Source organism: Pelmatolapia mariae, linkage group LG5 (assembly GCF_036321145.2).
Source record: "Pelmatolapia mariae isolate MD_Pm_ZW linkage group LG5, Pm_UMD_F_2, whole genome shotgun sequence".
Taxonomy (NCBI): domain Eukaryota; kingdom Metazoa; phylum Chordata; class Actinopteri; order Cichliformes; family Cichlidae; genus Pelmatolapia; species Pelmatolapia mariae.
Genome location: NC_086231.1, coordinates 20,143,852 through 20,168,027, shown reverse-complemented (window position 1 = coordinate 20,168,027; position 24,176 = coordinate 20,143,852). Strand labels below are relative to the sequence as shown.

Sequence of the window (24,176 nt, the reverse complement as noted above, 5' to 3'; positions counted from 1 at the left end):
AATGCTTTTAGCATTTTTATTAGTTAGTATCTGTGGCTCGAAGACTGCATGTCAGTACTCCATCCTGGTTTCGCACAATAACAATCACATTCACAGGGTCACCTTCTTCCCAGTGCATTCTCAACGCAGCGCACAGCTGTAGTAGTAAATGCTTATATGAGGAATATGCAGAGGTAAGGAGTCAGCTTATGTGATCTAAGCCCATTCTTAGGAGCTCGAGGCCACTTTTCTGGTCAACCAGGTCTTATGCAAGTAGCTCAAACAGCTCTCCCAGCATGATACTACAAAAGACTTTAACCAGATGTTATAATTCATTTTTATGTGTAAAATTGAAGTTTCCTTTAATGAATAATTGGGGGACATCTCAAGTGATCATATAAACACTGTCTATTAATTGATGGCTTTATTATTATTATTTTTAATCAGTCAAACATATCCCCATCTTTCTAAAACAACCTTCACTTTCCCTGTCAGGAATGCCAGATTGATGTCTTACTCATGCAAACCTGCACATCACGGTACATAAGAGGGTCCCATAAGATGTGACGGGATTAAATCATGCAGCCTTTTCCAAACCATGGACAGCTTCATGCCCTCGACTTTCCTTTGAATATGAAGCTTATATGGGAACTCGGTTATTATAGTGAAATACTGAAATCCCAGATGGATTCCTATAGGACACAACTACCCACTTGTCTTATCATTGCCCTTCTATCCGTTATGTATTGTGTGGTTCTAACATCTCTGCCTTTCAGAGCTATATATAAAGCTTGAGGTGTCACAGTACGACTCTTTCTTAGCCTTTCAGGTCTCTGGCTTCTGAGAGAAACACCACAAATCATCAATTGTAGTAACAATCTTTACTTTTTATGAAAACATGGATCAGGTTCATTGTTTCAACAGAGACACTTTAATTAGTACATTTATATAGTTTAATTACAGACACAGCGACTGGTTTCCATGTAAAGTAAACGTTTACATTGTGTACATGATGCATAAGACCGAAAGAGTCTCAGGCGTCATTTGTATTTTGTAGTTAATTGGTTAACGCTAGAAACTCATCTTCTGTCGTAAAGACAGTCCCAACAGGCTTTTAGATTGAAACTTTCTAGTTAAAGAGGCAGAAAGCTAAAATTTTCCTATCCAGGTAGCACCACTGGAAAAAATGAACTCAAACTGGAGTTCCATCTTTAGGAGGAGAGTCTTCTCTCATCTTGCCGTCAGTGGAGGCAGGAGGTTGACCTGAACTCTCTGCTGTGCTGTTGTGTCCAGCTCGTTCGGCACTTTGGCCCTCTGCCGAGAGGTTCATAGGTGCCTGCTTTTCATTAATCTCAAGGACAGGAGCGATCACCTCCTGGGCCTGAGGCGTCTCGCTGAGGGGCAGATTAAAACCCATTTTTCCTCCGCTGCTCGTCACCCCAGCTGGTGGGGGTGTAAGGCTCTTCGCCGCCTCCTCTCCTCGCAGCCAGTCCATCTTCTGAAGGTGCTGCTTGACAGCATCGTCGACCCGAGCGTCGATCATGGCCTCTGTCAGGATGCCGTCTTCAGAGGAATATGCTGCCGCCTGAAGGAAAACAACAACATTTTCATTTTGAAATTAAGATCCACTCTCCAGTGGTATGACAAGGTTTCAGCTATGGAGGCAAAGATAATATGATGATTCGTACCTGCCAGGCCACGCCCAGCTTGGAGATCTCTCTTCCGGACATGCCCTCTGTCCGCTTCGCTATCTCAGAGCACTTTTTCCCGTAGTCAAACTGTGCCAGCTTCAGCCTCCTGTAAACACAAAGCAGAATAAGAGCATGAAAAGGCCATGAAGGAAATTTCCACTGTTACACAGTATAGTGTTCCTACACTAGCCGACACATGTAATCTCTCCACTGTCTGGGCTCTACCCCAGGACCTCCTCCCAGGTGGACATGCTAGAAACACCTCCAGTATAAGGCATCTTACTCTGAATCAGATGGCTCAACTGGCTCTTTTGAATGTGAAGGAGTAGCCGCTCTACTCTGATCCTCTCCGGAATGATCAAGCTCTAACCCCAACTATAAAAGACAGCCACACCACCCTTTGAAGGAAGCTAATTTCTGCTGTTTGTATCTGTAATAGGTGAGGTAACCTGACAGCTTCGTTTTCACGCTCTGCTCTCTCTCTCATCACCAACACGCTACTCTGAGACTTGTCTATTGCCACTTTAACAGCTCTATTCTTGTGTACTCACTGTCTCCCTCCAGTGGCCGGCTCCAGCACATATTTGTCAAAGTATAACCGCACCAGCCTCTCCCTCTCCTCAAGACCCGGGAGCGCAAAATTCACTATTTCATCTATACGGTCATTTATGGCCCAGTCAAACTGCTCCGGCTGGTTACTGGCCAGCACCAACATAAACCTGCATAAAAACACACAGACAGAAGAAAAAGAAACACAGGAGTCAAGCAGCTTAATAAAGGTAGGAAGTAAAATCACAGTGGTGTGCAGGTCTGGTTAAGAAAGTTCGGTTTTGAACGTGTGAAATAACTTTTTACTTGTTGCTCTGTTCTCCAGTGCGATACAAAAAGGCATTGAGAGTGGCTCTGAGGTCTTCACTGATCTTCTCCTATTGTAAAAACAAAATAAGGTAATGAACAGTTGCTTCTTTCATATGTAATCGGCAGGTTTTTTTGAGTAATGAAATAAACGCAGACTTACTGTGGCTCTCTTGCGGAGGAATGCATCGGCTTCATCAACAAACAGCAACAGTCTGTGATTGGAAACATGGCAGAAAGGACGTGTTTTGCTACATCTGGTGCACTTTGTGATATTGGTGAAAATAGAATACAAAAGCTAAGAGAATAATAAAGATGTTAGGTGACATATTTTGAGCATCATACCCGCGTCGACTCGTGTTGGCCCAATCAAACACTTTGTGCATGGCGGTGACACCATCGCGGCCCATGGGCGCTACATCACCACCGGTCATAATGGCGTAATCCATCCCAGAATGCACTGCCAGCTTCTACTCCACATACACAGAAATCCTCCAGTCAGACAAAGCACTGGTTTATATTTTTGGACACCTGAGCATGCTTTAGCTCTCTGGCGTACCTTAGCGAACAGCGTTTTGCCCGTCCCTGGAGGACCGTACATGAGGATGTTCCTGTACAGGCCATTGTTCTGCCTTGTGTTTCTTGTTGCTATGGCAATGTCACGCACACGCTCCTCCAAGGAAGGCTAAGAGATGGGAAAGTGCTGTTATTTCAAGTTGAGACAAAATGGCAATGATTTGCACTTTTATACCACATGTCCACTTACACTGAGCACAACTCCCTCCAGGGCATCCTGAGGTTTACTCTTCAGCCGCTTGGTCGTCTAAATCATTTCAAAGCAGTTATTAGTACAACAAAATTTGCAGCTTAAAAATAGCAAAATGATGAATTCATCATTAGCTACCTTGACTGGATGCTTGACTGCCTCTGCGACAGTGAATCGGGAAGTTTCCCGGACTAGTGATGGCTTTCCGAGCCTGGCCTCAATGTAACGTCCGGCCACTGCTGTTGCATTTCGAGCTGAATACACTCCCACAGCCAAAAGGGTCAACCCTGCCACCTGGTGAAGAGAGGAAACCATTATAGATCAGGAGACTAAATTCACTAAATTCACACTCTATTATGAGCAAAGATAGGCAGAGCATTTTTTTTTCCAGAAGATAATATTTATAGTTGAGGTAACATCTGGGATATAAGATCTTCATAGTTATAGCCAAAAACATTTATAGAAACAATTTGAAAAAATACCTTTGAGATAGAGTTTCTGAGAATGGAAGTGTTTGAAAACCCACAGGTGTCATAAAAGCAGTATTTGCTGTGATGTATATACAACGGAGTAAAAGGACACAGTCAATTTAAATGTTTGGCACATCTGTGAATACATATATGTCCGGCCTTTTAATGCTGCGTTCCAGATTAAATCAGAAATCTGTATTTACAAGTTTCTTCATCTGGAATAACCCCTAAACTTGGATTTCCAACTCAGAAAGTCGGAGCAGCCCCGTGAATGCCGAGTTTACCACCAGAGATGTTGGCAGTGAACATAAACGGTAGTAAAACTGCAAAAGGTGTAACGTGTACTGCCATGGTTATGTATTTGGGGCATGGCAAATAATTCACAGACCAGGCTCTATCCATGCACGTGCTGCAGCAGCATTTCACAGCACACACACAAAAAAAAGTATTGCTCTGTTTTGCCATCTTGCTAAGAAGCAAAACAAATCCTGTTTGTCTGACTTCTACAGAAACATTAAGGTTTGATTTATGTTACTTGAACACAGCATAACTAACTGTGCTTTAGTTTACTCCTTAGGCGTATTCATGTTTGTTTTCATTGGAATTTCAGTGACAAATTCTCCCTTGAATGGGAGCAGAGTGTCTCACCGTGGCAGTCACTTTGTCCCAGTCTGACACAAAGGCCCTGAATCCTTCTCCAAACACAGCACCTGCAGTCCTGAAAGCAAACACATGTTAACTGTGAGCACGCCTTTAAGAGTCTGTCACAGTGCCGATGTTGACACTGTTAAACATTTACTGAACTTAAGCTGTTTTCACGCATGAGCTCCAGAAAATGGAGGAAAATTTGCTTCTCTCACATTCAGCACACAGCAGGACAGAGTCAGCATCAGTGAAATTTGCGCTACTGTAAATACTCTCTTTGGTTTAGATGAGGGTGCTGCTCGAGTAGCGCGTGCAGGAAGCAGGAACATAGACTATAAAAGACAGACGCAGCTTCCAACTCTGAAAAGTGCATTAAAACTGCATTCTTTTAACAGGGAGCAGGTTGCAAAAGGATTTCCAGCTGTACTGAAGTTTTGCAGACACGTGACACTGAATTCTTCCCCATTTTGATCTCTCTCTCTCTTTTTCAAAAAAACAAAAAACAAAAACAAAAAAAAAAACAAAGATGGCGACAGGGTCTTCTGAGTCAAACAGATATTCAATCTTTTATACAGTCTGTAGATGTGATACAGACGGCCGCACGCTAGCAGTGAATTCATTTGAACTCCTCTCACATCGGTACAATTGGACTTTACACACACAAGCTGACATATTAAAGACAATTTAATGCCTGATCCAGCCGTGTCAGACATTTGTGTGCTCGCATACAGCTCAGTCGAGTAAATTATATAAAAGCTCAGGGCTGCAGTGCAGGTGCGAAAATGGATTTACAAGAAACTGCATTAAAAAAAATGATTATCATTCATGACCTTAAAAACCAGCGATACACCATTATAAACAATTTACTTTATGGACTCCAGGACGGTCTGTCTGTGTTCTGCAGCCTTCAGGCGGATCTGCTCTCGGATTATATCGGCGTTTTCCCTCTCAACTTTGGCTCGAGCTTTGGACTCTGCCTCAATACGGAGCAATTCATTCTTGTGTCTCAGCTCCATCTCGTGCTCTATGGTCGCTAAACAACAAAGAGGAAAAAACAAAAACATAAACCTCAGCTCATCTTGTCAAACATTTAAAAGCATCCCATCAATAACCGTGCTCGTTTCTTTACCTTTCCTCATGGCCTCCTGCTTCTGTACAGACTCCTCCTGTTTGCGAAGGTTCTCCTCATTCATGGCTTGCTGTTAAACAAGCAGAAGACATTTAGTACTGTATCCCACTTCACAGCACGTTACAGCTGGAGTTGGAGGTTATGAACTCACCTGTTGCCTCAGTTGGTCCTCATATCGCTGCCTGGCCAGCTTGTCTTGGTATTGAGCTCGCTGATGGGACACAACCACAAAAACACAATTTGGTACAATTCACTGCTGTAATACTCACCGTGCTCTTCCCTCTAAAGAAAACGAAAAGGAGCTCATGTTTTTCCCCTCTTACAGCTTGATGCTGCTTGGTCTCCTCATTGAGAGTTTTCCTCCTCTCTTCAGCTTGGATGCGTATCTGGTCGCCTTTGAGCTGTTCGACTGCTGCTTCATATTCCTAAAGCGTGAGGTGAGAGCACAATTGGGTCATTGGAGAACAGCGACAATTTATCGCAGCACAGAACACAGATGCCACCAAAGTCCTCGAGTATCAAAGGAGCAAGAATACATGCAGCAGTGTCAGGTGAGCTAGAATGTAACATTTTAAGCCTACTTACATAGAGCACGGCTGTTATAAGGCCCAATCAAATGACTTCAGTTCCAGTTCGAGACTACTCTTCTAGTCATCACATTGAAACATCTCATCTTTATGGTGCAAGCCCCCTTACAACCAACCTCCACCACAGCTCTTTTTTCACAGTTAATCAGTGTCTCACCTGCTATCACTGATGCCTGCTCTGTGCTGGTCTCCCTGCCTTATTCCACCTAAACATACTCAGGAAGGTCATTACAGTGGTGCTTACTCAGCTTTGTAAATATCTGAGTCAAGTTCTTATGCAGTACTGTGTAAAAGTCTTAAGCCAACACCACGCGGTTCTTTGTATTTTACTAGGAAAAGTGCAGTAATTCACTGTAACATGCAAACATACATGGAAATACAGAGTCTGTGCATGCTATGGCACAGCCTCTATCATGTTATACAGACGGTTGTACACATTCACTGTTAATCCCTCCTGACCTTCTCCATACCTATTGACTCATGCTGTAATATGCCAAGCTTTCAGCTAATAGCTCTTTAGGAATCACCTCAACGATGCAAACAATAAATACCATTTAATGTCTGTCAAAATCTCTGTCAGAGGCTGAAAAAGCAGCCTCTGACAGAGCTTTGGAAAACCCGGAGAACTTTTGATAAAGACCACTTTTGAAAAATACGGCTCCTTGGAAGGAAAACATAAAGAAATGATGGGTGGCTTAAGACTTTTACACAGCACTGTACAAGATGTGGAGCAATTTAAAGTCTTTTGACCCCATCTAAAATGTCCAATATTTATGCCAAACCTCTTTTTTGTTGTTTAATTTTAAGTCCTACAATTCATCGACATGAATAGTCATCAGATAGAATCACTATCATTGCGTGATCAGCTACTGCGGCTTCATCTAATGCAGGTCTATAATACCTAGGAATGATCAAGCTGATAGAAACGGACTGATGTACCCAGTGTCCTGCTGCAGATGCAGAGTGATCCACTGCTATGCTTTTATTTATTTATTTAAACCGATTTTCTTTTTCATTTTTTACTTGTGTGACTTAATCTTCTGGTTGTGTTGCTTCTTGGTTTAACATTTGTGTGATGAACACATTTTTTTGAAGTACGTAGTGAGTAAAGGTGTTCACTGTACCTTCATCTTACTCTGGTGCTCCAGCTGAGTGGTATTCTCCTGCATTCGAGCCAGCTCCAGAGCTTCTTTGGCATGTCCTACACACACACAGATGAAGATGCATGTAGTTGCTTCAAAGCGTTATGTTTGTGAGGCCTGCTGTCTTTGCTGATCTCTGTGACTGACTGTATCCACCTTTGAGTCTTAACTACCAAACAACAGCCCTGAATGAATGAATGAATGAAATCATTATCAATAATCAAATAATAGCATGTGTTGCACGTGTGTGTGTGTTAGAGGGTGAGGTCTGGATGTTCTGAGCCGGACTGCAACGTCCGTGACCTTTGAACTCTGTCCTCTCTCTGGATGAAGGTGGATGCAGCTCAGTTCTGCAAGCCTAACTTCACGCGAGTTAAACCTTTGGTATTTATACCGGTGCTGGATGTCGGTGAGGGCCTCTTCAGCTACACTGAAGCGACCACCACCGTCACCGTGAGCCAGAGAGCAGCAGATGCTGGTGCAGCTCTGCTCTCCAAGAGCAGCCGTATTGGTATAATCTGTGCACACCTCCTCTAAGGAGACCCACCCGAAGCCCTTGAATACTTACGGGACTTGTCGAGCTCCTTGGCCGCCTGAGCAGCCCGTTCCAGCCCGGTAGGATCGAAGTTGCTCCATTTGTCCTTGGGTTTATCTCCACCGCCGCTGGAGCCCCCGGCCGGCGGAGGTGGCGGCGGTGGAGGCTGTGCCGGTAAACCGGGAGGCACTTCCGGCTGTCCCTTGTTCAGGCCGAACAGCCACGACATTTCGCCGAGAACAAATAAAGCACCGTTAAACCGGTTCTGTTGGACAGAGGATAGCAGCCGCACAGGTCTGTCACTACGCTTCCTCCACACGCGTGTCACGCCGAAAGCTTCTGCGCATGCGCACCAAACAGCGCAAGGTTTAGCTGAATAACAGCAGCCAGGATTGGCTCAGAACAAGTACTTCTTCTTCTGATTGGCGCTCAACGTAGTAGTCCTCAGTAGAGGTCATTGACGTAGCCCCGCCCACACTCGATACGGTAGCCGCGAAGGATCATAAAGCATACAATTCACTCGAAAGGACGTTTACCCCCGGTTTCATCAGGCTGTTTCTGTTTTTGAAAGTCATTGAAGTGTCAGAGGATTGTTTCCAGGTTTTCTATATCAAATCTATTTTTGATTTACTTAAACTTCAAATCTGGAAATTTAAAGCAAACACTCTGCACTGAAAACAATGTCCTCACTTCAGTTTTAACCTTCTGTTTTCCAACATCTTCATGCTCCAGAGCAAGAGTGGGCAATTTATGTCCCCAAGGGGCTACATGAGAAGCTGCTGTGCAGGCCCACACCAATAAGTTGTAAGAAGATGAAATAAACATTGAGCAGAACTGAGTTCAGCTTATTGTTGATCAGTACAAAAGTAAATAAAATCCTTAAAATTAAAAAAAAATCTGATGAAAGACAGCAAACCACGATATATATATCAAAAATGTTTAATGAGCTAAACATTTAGAGGACAACCGACCCACAAAAGGTGGTAAAACATATTTACACAGAGACAAAAAAAAAGGCCAACCTTAAAAACCAAACAAAAAGAAAAACTTTCAGTCATAACTCAAGGTTGCATATGATAAACAGGTTTATGGAAATGATAACAAGACCATGTGTGAAGACACTGGAGGTAATCAGGAGGTGACACCACATGTTGGACTGAAGCAGGTCTGGATTTGGAAACACATTCCTGTTTTAGGAAGTTTACCTCCTGCCAGGGATTCTGTGCAGCCATTGATAAATACCAGTGAAAGTTGGATTTATGGGTTTTATACATGTATTTTGTATGAAGAACACAATCAGAGACACTGATCTCGAAGTTCAGGAATTAAAATACTGCACACAATGATCTGTGCTGCTGTAGGCAAGTTTACTTCAGGAATGATGCACTTTGTTGGTACCATTTTAAAAATCTCTCCAAAAATAATTTCTACGAGAGACCAGTGGAAAGCTCTTTAACACGAGACTCCTTATAATGACTTGTTCAAATATAAAGCCAACAAGAAGCACAGGACCAGCAGAAGTGTCACAAAACGATCACTTTTTGATCGGCCTGTAAAATTCCTCAGTTTTTCCCCCAAACAGACGACTCGTGTTACAGCTCGATTTCAAGCCGGATCTCTGATCAAGCGATCATGCAGAATCACCACACACAAATACAAGTCTTTAAACGAATCATACAAGAAACATTTTGATGAAATCGTAAAATGAGGTGTCTGTGTCAGGTCGATTTTTTTTTTTTTTTTTTTAAATAAACGCTGTTCTTTAACCCCCCCCCCCTCCGAAAAAAACAACCAGATATCTATAACTGTGGCAAGTCCTTTACTGCAGCATAACTACACGGGAGAGCACACCAGAAGGCTCTTTGCCGTCACCCAGTGCTGCCCTGAAGCCTTCTTGTTGCCGAGCCCGTGCCAGTTTTGCAAGTGAGAGGAAGGACCGAGGCTCTGTGATGGCCAGCTCACTGATGACGCGACGGTTGAGCTGGACGCTGCTCTGTATGGTGAGAAAAAGGAAGAGTGAGCCAACAGAATTTTTAAAAATACATGAGCTGCAAAACTATCTAGCAAAACCAACCTTAGTCAGATTGTGCACGAGGGCAGGATATTTCATGCCGTGCTCTCGTGTTGCTGCAGCAATCCGTGAGATCCAGAGCTGATGAATCAAGGGGACAACACACAGGATCAATTATACTGAAGTAAACTGATTTCTAATCTTACACACACCAATCAGCTGCAATATTAAATCCAAAGAGAGGAAGTGAACAACATCCTGTTATACTGCAAAGTTCTGCTGGGAAATGCACAGCAGCGGCCTCACCCAGCCAGAGAACACACCCCAACACACTACAAAAATTGCTCAGGAACAGCTCAATGAACAGGACAAAGAGCCCAAAGTGCTGACCCGACTTCAAATTCTCCCAATCTAATCAAAATAAGTCAGCATCCCCTGTCAACACTAAGGCAAGACAGCAGACTGAGTATGGAGCAGAACTGAGGTTTTAGAATAGAATAGAATGCCTTTATTGTCATTATACAGATGTATAATTGGGGGGGGGGGGGGGGGTGCACAGTTTCTGCAGCACTATATACATATGAACAGTGTTTACAGGAAAAAAAATATATATATAACAGTGTACAAAAATCTGGTATAAAAAAAAATTGGGTTATTGCACAGTGGTGGTTTATCCTTGAAATGGGGGGTGGAACTGTGTTTATCAGTGCATGTGTGGACATGGAAGGAGTGCTTTCAAGTTGTTCACACCAAATTCTGACCCTACCATCCAAATGTCATGGCAGAATTCAAGATGCATCAGACCAGGCGTTTTCAATCTTCTGCAGTGAAATTTTGCTGAACCTGTGCAAATTATAGTCTCAGTTTCTTGCTCTTAGCGGACAGGACCCCCTGTGGTCGTCTTCATTTAGATATCCTCTAACCCAGGGGTGGGCAATTCCAGGCCTGGCCCGGTGTCCTGCAGGTTTTAGATATCACCTTGGGTCAACACACCTGAATCACATGATTAGTTCGTTACCAGGCCTCTGGAGAACTTCAGGACATGTTGAGGAGCTAATTTAGCCATTTAAATCAGCTGTGTTGGTTCAAGGACACATCTTAAACCTGCAGGGACACCGGCCCTCGAGGCCTGGAGTTGCCCACCCCTGCTCTAACCCTTGGTTGTAATGCAAGGTTATTTTAGTTAATCTCACCTTCGGCGAAGGACTTTCGCACAGAAAACTGCCGCTCACTGAATTGTTTCCTCTTTTTTTTGGACCATTTTCTGTAAACCCTAGAGATGGTTGTGTTGGAAAATCCCAGCAGCTCAACTGAAATATTCAGACCAGCCTGTCTGGCACAAAACGCCACAGCATGTTTAAAGTCACTGAAATCACCCTCCTTCATTCATTGTGATGTTCAGTGTGAACTTGAGCTGGTCATCTTCACCATGTCAAGATGCCTGAATGTACTGGGTTGCTATCACGTGATTGGCTTACTAGTATTTTACGTTAACAAGCAGTTGAACAGGTGTACCTAATGAAGTGGCCTGTTAGTGATGTAGACACTGCTGCTGAACTAGCCCAAAGCTTTATTTTCTATTTAATTATTATATAGCGGACTAATGGAGTGAAAATATCAAGTATTTGATTCAAACCGACCAAAAAATAAAAGAAAATATAACCAGTTATCTGAGAAACATGCTTTCATTTAGTCATCTTGTGATGCACCTGATTTATCTTGGGGATCCTTTAGGTGGTCATGACGCCAGTCAGGAATCATTTGATAAGCAAAAAGCTATCAGTAGTGTTTGTTTTAAATATATTTGCACATAGAATCTGCTGAAAAGTCTATTACTTAGACTACGATTGCTACTATCAGGAAAAAATCCAAATGCCATGCAGTAATATTTGGGTCTTCTTACCGTCCTCATGTTGCGCTTCTTGAGTTTCCGAGCTTTGGTGGCGTACACGAACGCCCTCCTGACAGCCAGCACGGCCAGGCTGTAGCAGCGGTTCTTCCTGCCTCTGAAGTGCTGTTGGAAGAACCGACAGAGAAGTGACAACAACACGTTACAAGTCTTTAACACGACGAGGATGCAATAAACAAAACACCACAGCTTCTACAAACATCATGAATGAGCTCTAGCAGCTATCACTCCAGGAAATAGCCAATAGACGTACCCGTGCATGCTTGAGGACCTCCTGGACCTTCCAGTATCTGTCGGGTCCTCGGCTTCTGATCCAACAAGACAGCGTCAGAAACACCATTTCAGTCCTCCCGTCACCTCACCGCAGTGTCCACTTTTAAAAGAATAAACACGTAATAAGTGACCTCCAACCAAGCACTCTCGGTGTTATGAGAGCTCAATAACTCCGCACGCCGGACATCGACAAACCGAGGCGCATTCTGGGTACGTTCAATTTAAAATTCGGTCAGAGGCGGCGCGCGGGCTAATTTAACACAAACAACTTCATCAGTTGCACCAGACGGCTACGGTTCATAGAACAAAAAACAGAACAAAAGCCTGAAAAGAAAATGTCAAACATTAGATTACAGATCCGTAAAAATACACACTTTCTAAAGGACGTGTTTGCTTCAGTGCGCAACACGTCGGTGCATAAAACAAACGCACGCACTGAATTGAATGCTGGGATAGCGAGCTGCGGAGGTCAAAGGAGAGACGATCCAAAATGTCGGTCTCCAGTTTTACGTCCTTGACTCGGTGCGGTGTTTTGGCATTCCGCTCTCCCGCAGGACTCTTGGTATGTTGATGGTTATTAGGGAAAAGTAAATAGTTTCATCGCGAACCGCTGCTGTCATCAGCCGGCCCGGTGTCAGCGTTTAGACCGGTTACAGCTGTCTACGTGAGGGTTCCGTCTATGTTCTGAAGTCTGGGTTACATAGCGTAGCTGTTAGCTAAACTTATGTTAACTATGGTTCGGCTGGTTAACGCTAAATGTGTTGGAATGTATGTCTAAAAGACACTAAAAGTGAATAATATAAGAACTTTGTGCAGAAAAATATATTAAAAAGACACAATCCGAAAAAATGATGGCATTATTCTATTGGAATGAAGTTTGTGTTTTATGAAACAATGTCTGACTGCTATTAATACAGGATATTTTATTAGTATTGATTAAAGGTTATTTAGACAAAGCTAAATTTAGTGATTGGAGCAGGAACTTCATCCTGGTTATGATTGAAGAGGACTTTAAGTATCATAGACTCTGCACTAATAAATCAGTACTGCATACCTGTGTCCCAAAGCGGGTGGTTTTGTGTGTGTGTGTGTGTGTGTGTGTGTGTGTGTGTGTGTGTGTGTGTTTGTGTTTGTTTGTTTTAAATTATTATTATATTTGATTTCTCGCCTGTCCTCCCTGTGATCAGGCGGTACGGTATGCACAGACAGCAGCAGCTCCAGCAGCACAGCCCAGGGTAAAGAAGTTCCAGGTGTACAGATGGGATCCAGACACTCCAGGGGACAAACCCCGAATGCAGACCTATGAGATTGACCTCAACACGTGAGTGTCATAGATTTGGACATCTGGCATCCAGGCAGAGCAATTTCCTGTCATTGATTAGAGAAAGGTTTATTAAAAGCAGACTCAACAGTCCAGCAGCTTTCCATTTTAGCCCAGATATGCCAGCAGAGTCTTCATTTTTCACAGGTTAGGATGTTTGTTGGTTAGGATGTTGCTGAGAATATATTCGGGTGTAAACAAAGGACATTGTTAATGGACTACTTAATGCTCTCTGGTGGCTTCAGTAACAGGTGGCCCTGACAGCCTGGCATATTTTCAGTCCTCTTCCTTCACCTGTTCTCTAATCAGCTTTATTAAACTCTCAGCTCATGTTTGTCAGCGTGACACTGCTCAATGCTGAGTAATGCTGCTCAGCTGTATGATCTGTCTGGGTTTCAGCTGATCAAGTAAACACATCAGACAAGCTGCTTTCACGATTTCATGTTACAGAATGTTTTTTTTTTTTTTACTTACTGTGTTTTGTTTTTCTTCATCCAGCTGTGGCCCAATGGTTCTCGATGCGCTCATCAAGATCAAGAATGAGATGGACCCCACTCTGACATTTCGTCGCTCCTGCAGAGAAGGTCAGTAACACAGGGGCTGGAGTTACACCTTTAAAAGGGGTTTACAGAGTCTAGAGCACCTGAGTCAAAGCTTTTATACTCTTGAAGACTGACAAAGCCCATCTTTAAGAAGCCCAGCTGCATTCAGCTCAAGCACTTTATACTTGAGCTGAATGCAGTGTCGATGCTGATTGGCTAGCAGGTGGGCCAGAGCAGGGAGTTCAACTCAAATTAAGAAGTGCAAAAAACCCCAAAAAAACATTAACGGTAAAAAAGAAATACAGTATGAAAAGCACAGACAGCATTGTCATTATTACTCAGTTTCACTGTTTGGTTGACGAGCAACAACACCACGAGCAAGAGTTGCCCACAGACCGGTTGTACCACATCTGTTGTTGTCCTCGAAAGTTAAATCTCAATAATAAATGCTATTATTATAATTTTTATTCTGCTTTAACCAGGTATTTGTGGGTCCTGTGCGATGAACATCAATGGAGGAAACACACTCGCCTGCCTCAACAAGATCGACTCCAACCTCAGCAAGCCGACTAAGATTTACCCTCTGCCACACATGTACGTCGTCAAGGACCTGGTACCTGTAAGTCAGCTTCACCGAACATCTGTGAACATCTGGAACGAAGCATTTACTTCACAGTCCTGTTTTATAAGCTAGCACAGCCATCACATTATCACACACAAGTGCTAAGATTTTAAAGTCATTAACAGCTGGTTGCTTTTTTTTATTTTGCATGTGCAAAATTTAGTGTTGAAGTAACAAATGTTACACTGTTTGTTTTTTAACAGTGAAAAAACACATTAGCATTCATGACAACCGTTACATTTTTCTTTATTCGTTTTATTTCCAACCTTCTTTAAACCAGATCTAATAAATCAGATGCGTGGATGTCTTTTTAGGAGTGTTGGTGCTGTAGATTATGTGATGCGGATGTTCCTGATTCTTAATTTTCTAGATGATTAAACAGGAGAAGGAGAAATCAGACTGTTCTAAAAATCAGAAACACTCAAAAGATTAATAAAGGGGCTGAATTTGCATTGTCTGACTTTCCGTCTTTCTTGTTAACACCTTCCCAACACAGAGAGGAGGAGGGATGGAGAGGGGTGATTCTTGTTTGTCGGGTGGCTGGATGAATGTAAAACCCTGCTATTAACCAGCAGCATGCACAAATAAAATCTGAATAATTTGTTTAACCAACTAGTGTTTCTGCCGCCAGCTAGCAAGGACAGCAATGCTTAATTGTGTGGTCGACTAATCCTGGGCATCCCTTTTTAATGATCAGTAGACCCGACGGTTAAATGTTGCTTTGAACTGATTAATTTACGATGCTTGTTGGGTCTTGGTGTGAAGAAGCTACTGCTCACTGCTTCTCTGTGGAAGCTAAAATCCAGCAAAATGTAAATTGAGGCAGATTTTGTTTAATAACAGCAGATCAGTTTTTTTGTTTAGTTTTTTTTTTTTTTAGCATTTGAACGTAAGGCTGCTTTATTACAGCAAGAAATCATAATTGCACCTTCACATTGTTTAAGATCTTCAATGATTATTAAAGATGATAGACTTAGAAAAAGTTTAAATAGATAGGAAAATAAAAATTAGGTTGATAATAATCGTTTGATCGGTCTTATCTTGCTCTAACAGTCACTGGAAGCCAAAATTATAATTACAATAAAATGTGAGTGATTCGCACACATACTTTGACACGTGGATTGGAGGAGCCTGGGATCGATCAGCTGATCCTTTTGATTGGTAGTCGACCACCTCTATCATCTGAGCCGCAGCCACTTGAGTAGACGGTTCAGTTTGGTGGATTCATTAGTGTAGCATTGTGTTTGCAGGACATGAGTAACTTCTACGCCCAGTACAAGTCCATCGAACCCTACCTGAAGAAGAAGGATGAGTCCAAGGAAGGGAAGGAGCAGTACCTGCAGTCTGTGGAGGACCGGCAGAAGCTGGTACATTTGTCTTTGTTTGTTTTTTTCACTGTCCCATAACATTCAGTCTTCCAGCACATTAAGGAAAAATATCTTTACTTGCTTCTCTCCCATGTAGGACGGGCTGTATGAGTGTATTCTGTGCGCCTGTTGCAGCACCAGCTGCCCAAGTTACTGGTGGAACGGAGACAAATACCTCGGGCCTGCTGTGCTCATGCAGGTGTGTGTTTGAGCACTTTAGTATGCGGGATGGTCTGTTATAGTCCGAATCAGCACGGCTGTGTAGTAAACCTTTGTCGTGTCTCAGGCGTACCGCTGGATGATTGACTCACGAGACGAGTACACAGAAGAACGGTTGTCCAAGCTGCAGGATCCTTTCTCGCTCTACCGCTGCCACACCATCATGAACTGCACCAAGACCTGTCCTAAGGTAACCTCTCAGCACACAAACACATCACTGCTGACACTTCAGGTACATCTGAGCAGCATCGTACAGAGTCTACTCAGATGTGTGAATAAGCTTTTGTGTTTTCTGTGCTCTTCCTGTCAGGGCCTGAACCCAGGAAAAGCGATCGCTGAGATCAAGAAGATGATGGCCACATACAAGGAGAAGACGGCAGCTGCTGTCTGAAACCTCATTTATCCTCTGGATCTTCTTATCCCTCCATGATTAAATTATATAATGATCAAAAAATGCTTCTTCAGGTCTGTTGGGCCAGTGCACCATGTATCTCCACCACCAGCAGCACTACATCCTGCAGTCAGCTGTAGCAGAAGTGTGTGTGTGTGTGTGGTTGGAGAACTTGGTGTGACATAAACGCACATGTACAGTATGAATGAAGGAGAGAGAGAGAGCGTCTGAGTCTTACATGTACCATAAAATAGGTGTTTACCTCCAACTCTACTGTGTGTTTGTGTACTTGATGCTGCAGAGTAAAATCCAGGCGTTTCTTTGTGTGTCTTTTAGCTCGTTGCTTTTCATGTTAGCAGCTGGTTCACAGACAAGTTCCCTCAGATCTTCCAGCAAACTGACATCAGTCTTTGTTTTGATGGAAATAAATAAGTTTAAATTCTGGTTGCCGTCTTTCACTCGTGATTATTTCTCCTGTCATCCTACTACTACCTTGACTCGGTGTCCTCTGGGTGTCACTGTTGAGCAGAGCCAAATGAGTTGAACCATCTGAAGATTTTCAAAGCTTTTTCAACCATCAATAAAACTCTTATTGTATGTTGACTGTAATTAAAGGGGCACTAAAATCCTGCTTAATGTTGTAAAATGGAGTTTGTCATCTGTACAGCAGACTAATCTCTGGAGGACTCAATGCAGAGCTTTGCTTTCAGTGCTGTGGGTATGTACAGAGACAGAAAAAGCTATCGCTGCCCACAAACCTCATTTTAAAATTAATTTTGGCATAAACTGGAGTCTATTTACACAAGAAAGGAGTTCAGCTTTATAAAGTGCAAATTCATACAATGTGATATTAGAGTGAAACCCCAACAAGCCTCTGGCAGCCATCTGCAAGAGACCAGCTGTGGGATGATGGGACAGAGAAGATACAAACTGTGGGAGAGAGAAGAAAGAAAAATGGAGTAGAGTGCATCATGGGAAGTCTGCCAGCAGCCTGAGCCTATCGCAGCAGCAGGGTCCCCTGATCGAGCCCTGACTGTAAGCTTTACCAAAAAGCTTAAAATCTAAAAAGTTAGAGAGTGTCTGTCTCTATTTATATGCGCTGACATTAAATACAAGACATCAATGCCAGAAAAAAGGACCAAAAAACTGGTGTGACTCAACCCTGATATGTTAGGAGTGTTATACTGTACATTTGTGTGTGCTCACATGTGCGTTAAAGATGCCAAAGGTTCAAGGTAATAAACAATTAGTTGCTCTGGGTGATTTTTTTTTGTACTTTTATCACTTGTTTTATCAGTGAAAGGGGGACATCACAGACTGTGAGCACAGAAGCCCCACCCACCCGCTGTCAAGACCTTCTGTTTGCACAGGCCAGCCAATCAGAAGAAAGCCATCTAAAAATAATATGGGAAGATAGCTGTTTCAAGCAGTAGATGAACTACATGAAAGGGCTGCACCAGTGCCCATATTAAGAAAAATGAGGATTATTTTTAGAAATGTAAATCATGCTAAACTATCCTGGAAGCACAAAAATAAAACACGGAGCTGGAAATTAGCACTACGGATCATGTAAACTTACCCTTCGATTTCATACTTTCATAAAGTTCATAGCATAGCTTCCACTTCTGCATAGCTCTTCACTGACAAGGTTGTTGCTGGTCGTTGCTGGAGGCCGGGGCTGGACTGGACGGGGAGGAGACTGCAGATGCGGGGTGGTACAATGTGGCGCTGGAAGTCCTCCTGCACTCACAGGACACATGAGAGCAGCAGAAAGTCGGAGCGAATTGAGTCAAAGTTGGGTAAGAGCTCTGAAAAAAGTCGCATGACCGGTTTAGTTTGACTTTCTTGTTTCTTTTTTATTATTATTACTAAATGCACGCATGAAATGAGTTATAGAGTTTACCTGATCTGCTGCATTTATGCTGAAGGTTATGGAGGAGGGAAAAAAATCAGGAGACATTTTTTTGTGCACAGACTTCATGCAGTGCGGTGAGTCTTAAAAGGACTTCAAAGCATTCCTGGCGCTTATCAGTCTGCTTAATGCAAACCAAAAATAGCCGAGGATATTCTGGGTGTATATTAATGGCTGTTGAGAATTGACATGTGGTCCTGTGTTTTCACTGGAGAGAAGAAGAGGGAGGAGGAGGAGGGACTGCAGCGATGGCACTGGTGAGAGGGTGAAAACTAAACCCTCTCTCCAGCCTCTCTCTGTCATTGAGTGGGGGGAAAATTGAGCTGCTTCCAGAGAATAGGGGTCGATGAGGGCATATGCAGAAATGATTCATTAGTGTTCCCTTTTTTAACTATAAATATATATATATGAAAAAAAACCCAAATGGTGCAAAAATGGATGACAGCAGAACATCTCCTGATTGTGGGTTTTTTTTGTGTATGTGTGTGTGTGTGTGTGGGGGGGGGGGTATAACCGGGAGATGGGGGGCGGGGGGGGGAGGGGGGGGGGGGCTAATGGCTCCCAGATGTGTGCTGTGAAAACATATGGTTTCCGAAAGCCACTGTGATGCACACCAAGAACTGTGTGTGTGTGTGTATTTGTGTGTGTGTGTGTTTTAGTGTCACACAAAGATGCACAAATTGCTTGGCATACATGCAGAACTTGTGCAAAAAGTGTTTTACTCACAGATTTTGTGTCCAAATGTGACCTAGAAAATCTGCATTTAGTTACACACACACACACACACACACACACACATACACACACAAACAAAGGGGAGAGAGAAAAGAAAAGAGTGGGTTTTGTGTATGTACCACACAATCAGGTTTAGTGCATGAAGTGGCCCACAGTGCAGCAGCAGCTGTGGAGGAGGAGCGTTCATACTTTCCACAAAGTGGAAAAGTACTTTAGTCAGTGTAAGGTAATGAGTTTTACTGTATGTAACAGTGTGACTTCATGAATGTTACTGACGGATTCAGAGTGGGGTTTTTTTATTTTTTATTTTTGTGCAACAACACCAGTCATCATTTTTTAATATCCACATTTTAAAAAAGCTCTGTTGCTTGGTGGGGTAAAGAAGAAAGAAAAGGGGGAAAAGGAGGTGGGGGGGCTGGAGGAAATGACCAGTGAGAGCGACAGAAGGGAAATGAAGGATGAGGAGGCATAAAGAGGGAGGGATGAAGAAAACCCAGAGAGAAAGCGAGTGGGGTGGGGTCGAGGGGTCCTCTGTTTCTTTTCCTGGAATGCGGACTGTGTGCTGCAGCGAGGAAAAGCTGTAAAACAGAAAGTTTGTTCTGAGGAAGACGTGCCACATTCTTGCTGCCACAGTTCCCCGGTGGAGGAGGTGGTGGTGTTGGTCACAGTGGGGATGATGGCTTAAGGGGGGCAGAAGTAGGGGGGGGGGGGGGGTGGAAAGGTGACGGAGGACGGGGGAAAGAGAAGAGACGAGTTTTCAGGAGACCAAAGCAGTGTCCAGCACTGAGCACTTTATCCCCCTCATCTTGTTTTGTTTTGATTAATACTCTCATTTTCCCTCCAGTGTTAAAGTCAGTCTACCTCCCAGAGCGACCATGAGAGTCCTCCTGCTACTCTGCATGCCAGGTAACTGCACCACAGGCATCTATGACCTGAAACAGCTTAAAAAACAAATCGGTTCTCTGTAACACCAAAGGCTCAATATTAAATGTTTGGACATTTTGGTATAATAGATTTATTTGCTTTCTTGCTTCAAGTTAGGTAAGGAGATGAAATGTCACACTTTGGGAGTGAGAACATGTCTCATGTCTGTATCATGCATGAAAAGCTCCTCGATCAACAACTTAAATATGATTAAATGACAGATAAATAGTTCAGTCTAAGGGTAACAACAACATTACCAACATTTAAAAAAAATGTCAAACTACTCCTTTATTTATTCCTTTATTCATTTCATGTTCAGACCTCAACAACAAAACAGCCCCAACAGCACCTGTTATCACCGTTGTCCAGTTTAGTCCCACACACTCCTTGCTCTCGACCAAAAATGCCGAAAACCTCCCGAAACTTTTCAAACTTTAACAGAAAATTGCTGCCCACTGTAAAAAACAAAGATCAAAAAATGTTTAAGGGCGACACACTATTCCTATTCACTATGTTCACTATTCCTCGAATAGCTACAAAATTTAGTCAAACTGAGAAAAGCTGCAAAGATAACACATGTATGCTGCTCTGAATAATAGTGAGATAGAGCAGCACAAAGTCTAACTTGGCATTTTTGAAGTACACCTGTTCCACTGCTTGAACCCAAATACTTAATCATCCAATCAAATGGCGGCAGCCCAGTGGATCTAGGCATGTAGTCTTGGCCAAGACGACCTGCTGAAGTTGAAACCGAGCATCAGAATGAGAAAGACAGGTGAACGTGCCATGGCTGAAGCTGAGACTAGAGTTCTCACAGAGTCACCAAAATTAGCCAAGAGAAGATGGGAAAACGCTGCCTGGTGTGATGAGTCTCGATTTCTACTGTGTTAGTCAGAGGGTAGGGTCAGAATCTGGCATAACCAACATGAACACAAAGAATCCATGGATCCTTGTTCAGGCTGCTGGTAGTGGTGTAATGGTGTTATTCTTCTCAGTGTTCACTCAATATTGGTTAGGCTTAAGCAGAAAGGCTTCCTGCCCAAACCCCTCACGCCATGTGCGGTCTTTCTCCCCACGTTCCCGAGCTTGATGGGATTGTGACTTGTCATTTGCAATAATGGTCCTGCAGTAGTGCTAGCTAAAGCTTGAAGATGTAAAAACCACATAATTATCAGGTGCGACTGCATTTCCAGCATTTGTAACGTTTCATACTTCGTAACTGCCTTATTAAAGGAGATGAGTGTGATCTTAAAAGACTTAGAAAACACCAGCGATAGAGCTATTTGTGTTTCACCGACTGCACTTCTCTCATCATTCCGTCTTTGTGATTCCTCTATTTGTCTACGATGTCAACAGTTGTGCTGTTCAGCCAGCCCCAGTACCAGGATCCATATATCTTTAACGGTAAGTTAATTAAGGGAATATTGGCCTACATTGTTCCTGCTCAGCATCGGTTTACATCAGAGCTCTCCACATCTGTTCTCAATTCCTCGTTATCCTCTGCTGTATCACCCACCCTCGAGGAGTTCGCCCTCCCCCTCTCTCTCTGTCTTTCTCCTGATTCATATGTTTGTCATTCGCATAGCAACTGCAATGCAGTGTAAATAGCACTTTGACCAGTCTGCATCTTATTATTTTTAAACATCTTGCATATGAAGTCATGATTACTGACTCACAAGCTTGTGAACTCGTGCAGGTGGTTCACGTTATATGGTGCAGCGCTTTCTGTGGGGTTTTTTTTAACTAACAGTTGATCTCATTAAACATTTTTCTCTCTTGCTTGTTTTAAGAATTCCAAGAGTATGAGTACACTACAGGTGAGACATTTACTTTTCGTTTTTTCAGTTTCCTCATTTTCTAAATGTTATGCCAAGTGTATAAGTGGGAAAATTTTTCTCTCCTCTTATTTAGACCCTCCTCGCGGAGGCTATCAGCAGCAGGTTCAGCTCAACCCCGTGATCCGTCCTGGAAAATCAGGTACGTCTGCATAGCTCTCCTCCTGTCAGTCACAGATTTACTCCCAGTGCTGTCACGATTGAATGAATGAATGCAAATTGCCGCATGTCTCATAATGTTTGAAAAAAAAAAAACAGATCCCGAATTCCTGACAGAGCCCACGGAGCCTGGACCTCTCGGTAAGTGATTCGGAGAACAGAAAACCAGTTGTTTTACGTAGAGTGGAGAAATGATTCTGTTGTTTGATTCCCAGATTGCAGAGAGGAGCAGTACCTCTGCACCCGACTCTACTCAGTTCACAAGCCATGCAAGCAGTGTCTCAACAGCCTCTGTTTCTACAGGTAAGTGCTTTTAAAGGAGCACAATAGCAACAGAAAGCAGTGATTACGAGTAATACTGCATGGCTTCATTTCGTCTTGATGAATGGATATTTACCTCATGGGCACTGTGCTAGTTTTGGTCTGTTATTCTAATGTAAATATCACTGAAGCACAGTTAATTCTGATGTTAACAATGTGCTGGAACTACAGTGCATTTATGCAGATCCAAAACAAAAGGAATGAGGCTTTATATGATGCAGATGTCTCAAGGTGTCTAACAAAAAGGCAACCAGGAGCCAAACTGCTCTCCAAGAACTTACCGGATAAAGACTGTACGGCCTGTTCTCAGCAATCATTTCAAAGACTCCATTATTCAAACAGGGCTAAATAGTGTATTTGTTGGGAACAATATCCAGCTGTGGCTCAACCCTCATTTAGTTCTTATGAGTTTGTATGTGGTGCTGACTCAAACTTCAGCAGTAATGAGGAAACACCATGAAGTGCAGTGTCTCACTAAATAGGCAACAGTGGATTTGAATCGGTATAGATCGGCTATAGACTGTTGCCTGTAGATGCAGTTGTGACTGATAAGACCGACATGATGACTGTGAGCTGCTCCTGGCTCCGCGCGTGTGACCTCTACATGTGTTTTTGTTCAGTTTGCGGCGGGTGTACGTCATCAACAAGGAGGTCTGTGTGAGGACTGTGTGCGCACACGAGGAGCTGCTCAGAGGTGGGATTCGCGTAACCTGTGTTCATGCATTTACTCCTTGATATTTTATGTACTAATTTAAAGGGGGCAGTGCATATTAATTAACACAAGCACTTAAACCCATCCTGTAAATATGCCAGGTTTAGCTGAACAGGCTAATTTTCATCTGGCAGGTTAATAAATTAATGAATAAAACCAAATCTTCAAAGTCATATAAATAAATATAAATATATATGAAAGAGAAACACATGTGAAATAAACACAGATTCTAAAGTGATGGTATAAATTTGGCTTGTTATCTAAAATTTTCTACAAGCCTGCTTATAGAAAATAACTTTCTAATGATTTTAATTGTCTGTGTTGGACAATAGCTCATATGAGAAAGAATCATGAGATTGATTTTAACGGACTTTTCCGTGTGTGTGTGTGCTTGTGTTTGTGTGTGTTTAGCGGACCTGTGTCGTGATCAGTTTTCTCGCTGTGGAGTGGCGGCGCTGAGTGGCCAGTGTGCATCACTAGGAGGAAGCTGTGGGAAGAGCTGCGGAAGCTGCTGATGATCAGGGACACCACCCGCCCAGATACTGCCGCTTTTACACCTCCCTCATCACGTTGTCTTACTTTGCCCTCCTCCCTCCCTCCTCTCCCTCTGTACACCCCCGCTACCCCTGTGCAAAAAAGCACTTCTGCATTTCAGCATGTTTCTCTTCGTCTAAAATGTTCCACATCTGTGTTTGCTCACTAGATCCTGTGTGTAAGGATACGTATAATCCAAAGGACGTTGATGACTGTATAAATCACTGGTGCTATAAAACTTTTAGAGGTGCACATAAAGCCACAGAACATCCTCTATTTTTATTTTTTGCATATCGTATCACATTAATCTTCTCGTGTTTACTGGTACGTTACTGTATTTGTGTTGAAAAGCAGTCATTGTCATGATTAGCTCATCAATGGTGGCCGCAGTGCACTGACATCAGACAAAACTAATCGATATCCAGCCACCAGCTGTCTCGCTATCGAAGATCATGAGATATGTGATGAAACAGGTAGTGAGGACTGACCTCACAAATGACCTCTGTACTACTGCTTTGTAAAACTGTCACTATAGAGACTGAGAAAAAAAAATAAACTTTGTTTTGTTTTTTTACTACAGCTGATCAGCG

At 42.9% G+C, this 24,176-nt stretch overlaps 4 protein-coding genes across 4 annotated transcripts; 2 read left to right on the top strand and 2 right to left on the bottom strand.

The window, feature by feature from the left end:
* Window positions 1–886: 886 nt before the first annotated feature.
* atad3 (ATPase family AAA domain containing 3) lies at window positions 887–8,121 on the bottom strand. Its single transcript, XM_063473036.1, has 16 exons — window positions 7,833–8,121; window positions 7,247–7,323; window positions 5,859–5,960; window positions 5,687–5,746; window positions 5,536–5,605; window positions 5,274–5,439; window positions 4,410–4,479; window positions 3,430–3,585; window positions 3,292–3,348; window positions 3,085–3,210; window positions 2,871–2,995; window positions 2,689–2,740; window positions 2,526–2,596; window positions 2,222–2,389; window positions 1,668–1,776; window positions 887–1,564 (listed from the first exon to the last, which is right to left on the bottom strand). Exons 1-16 carry the CDS (start codon window positions 8,026–8,028, stop codon window positions 1,172–1,174), a joined length of 1,998 nt encoding a protein of 665 aa, XP_063329106.1. The 5' UTR covers window positions 8,029–8,121; the 3' UTR covers window positions 887–1,171.
* A 601-nt stretch (window positions 8,122–8,722) lies between these two features.
* mrpl20 (mitochondrial ribosomal protein L20) lies at window positions 8,723–12,329 on the bottom strand. The gene is made up of 4 exons (XM_063474098.1): window positions 11,973–12,329; window positions 11,714–11,824; window positions 9,874–9,951; window positions 8,723–9,792 (listed from the first exon to the last, which is right to left on the bottom strand). The coding sequence occupies exons 1-4, from the start codon at window positions 12,057–12,059 to the stop codon at window positions 9,619–9,621; spliced, it is 450 nt and encodes a 149-aa protein (XP_063330168.1). The 5' UTR covers window positions 12,060–12,329; the 3' UTR covers window positions 8,723–9,618.
* A 94-nt stretch (window positions 12,330–12,423) lies between these two features.
* On the top strand, window positions 12,424–16,898 carry sdhb (succinate dehydrogenase complex, subunit B, iron sulfur (Ip)). The gene is made up of 8 exons (XM_063474097.1): window positions 12,424–12,554; window positions 13,180–13,313; window positions 13,812–13,897; window positions 14,338–14,474; window positions 15,728–15,844; window positions 15,942–16,043; window positions 16,131–16,253; window positions 16,374–16,898. The coding sequence occupies exons 1-8, from the start codon at window positions 12,483–12,485 to the stop codon at window positions 16,452–16,454; spliced, it is 852 nt and encodes a 283-aa protein (XP_063330167.1). The 5' UTR covers window positions 12,424–12,482; the 3' UTR covers window positions 16,455–16,898.
* Window positions 16,899–18,157: 1,259 nt separating this feature from the next.
* mfap2 (microfibril associated protein 2) lies at window positions 18,158–24,165 on the top strand. Its single transcript, XM_063474096.1, has 9 exons — window positions 18,158–18,253; window positions 19,946–20,007; window positions 21,382–21,429; window positions 21,816–21,842; window positions 21,937–22,002; window positions 22,119–22,160; window positions 22,235–22,322; window positions 22,961–23,034; window positions 23,464–24,165. The coding sequence occupies exons 2-9, from the start codon at window positions 19,977–19,979 to the stop codon at window positions 23,565–23,567; spliced, it is 480 nt and encodes a 159-aa protein (XP_063330166.1). The 5' UTR covers window positions 18,158–18,253; window positions 19,946–19,976; the 3' UTR covers window positions 23,568–24,165.
* The last annotated feature ends 11 nt before the right edge of the window (window positions 24,166–24,176 follow it).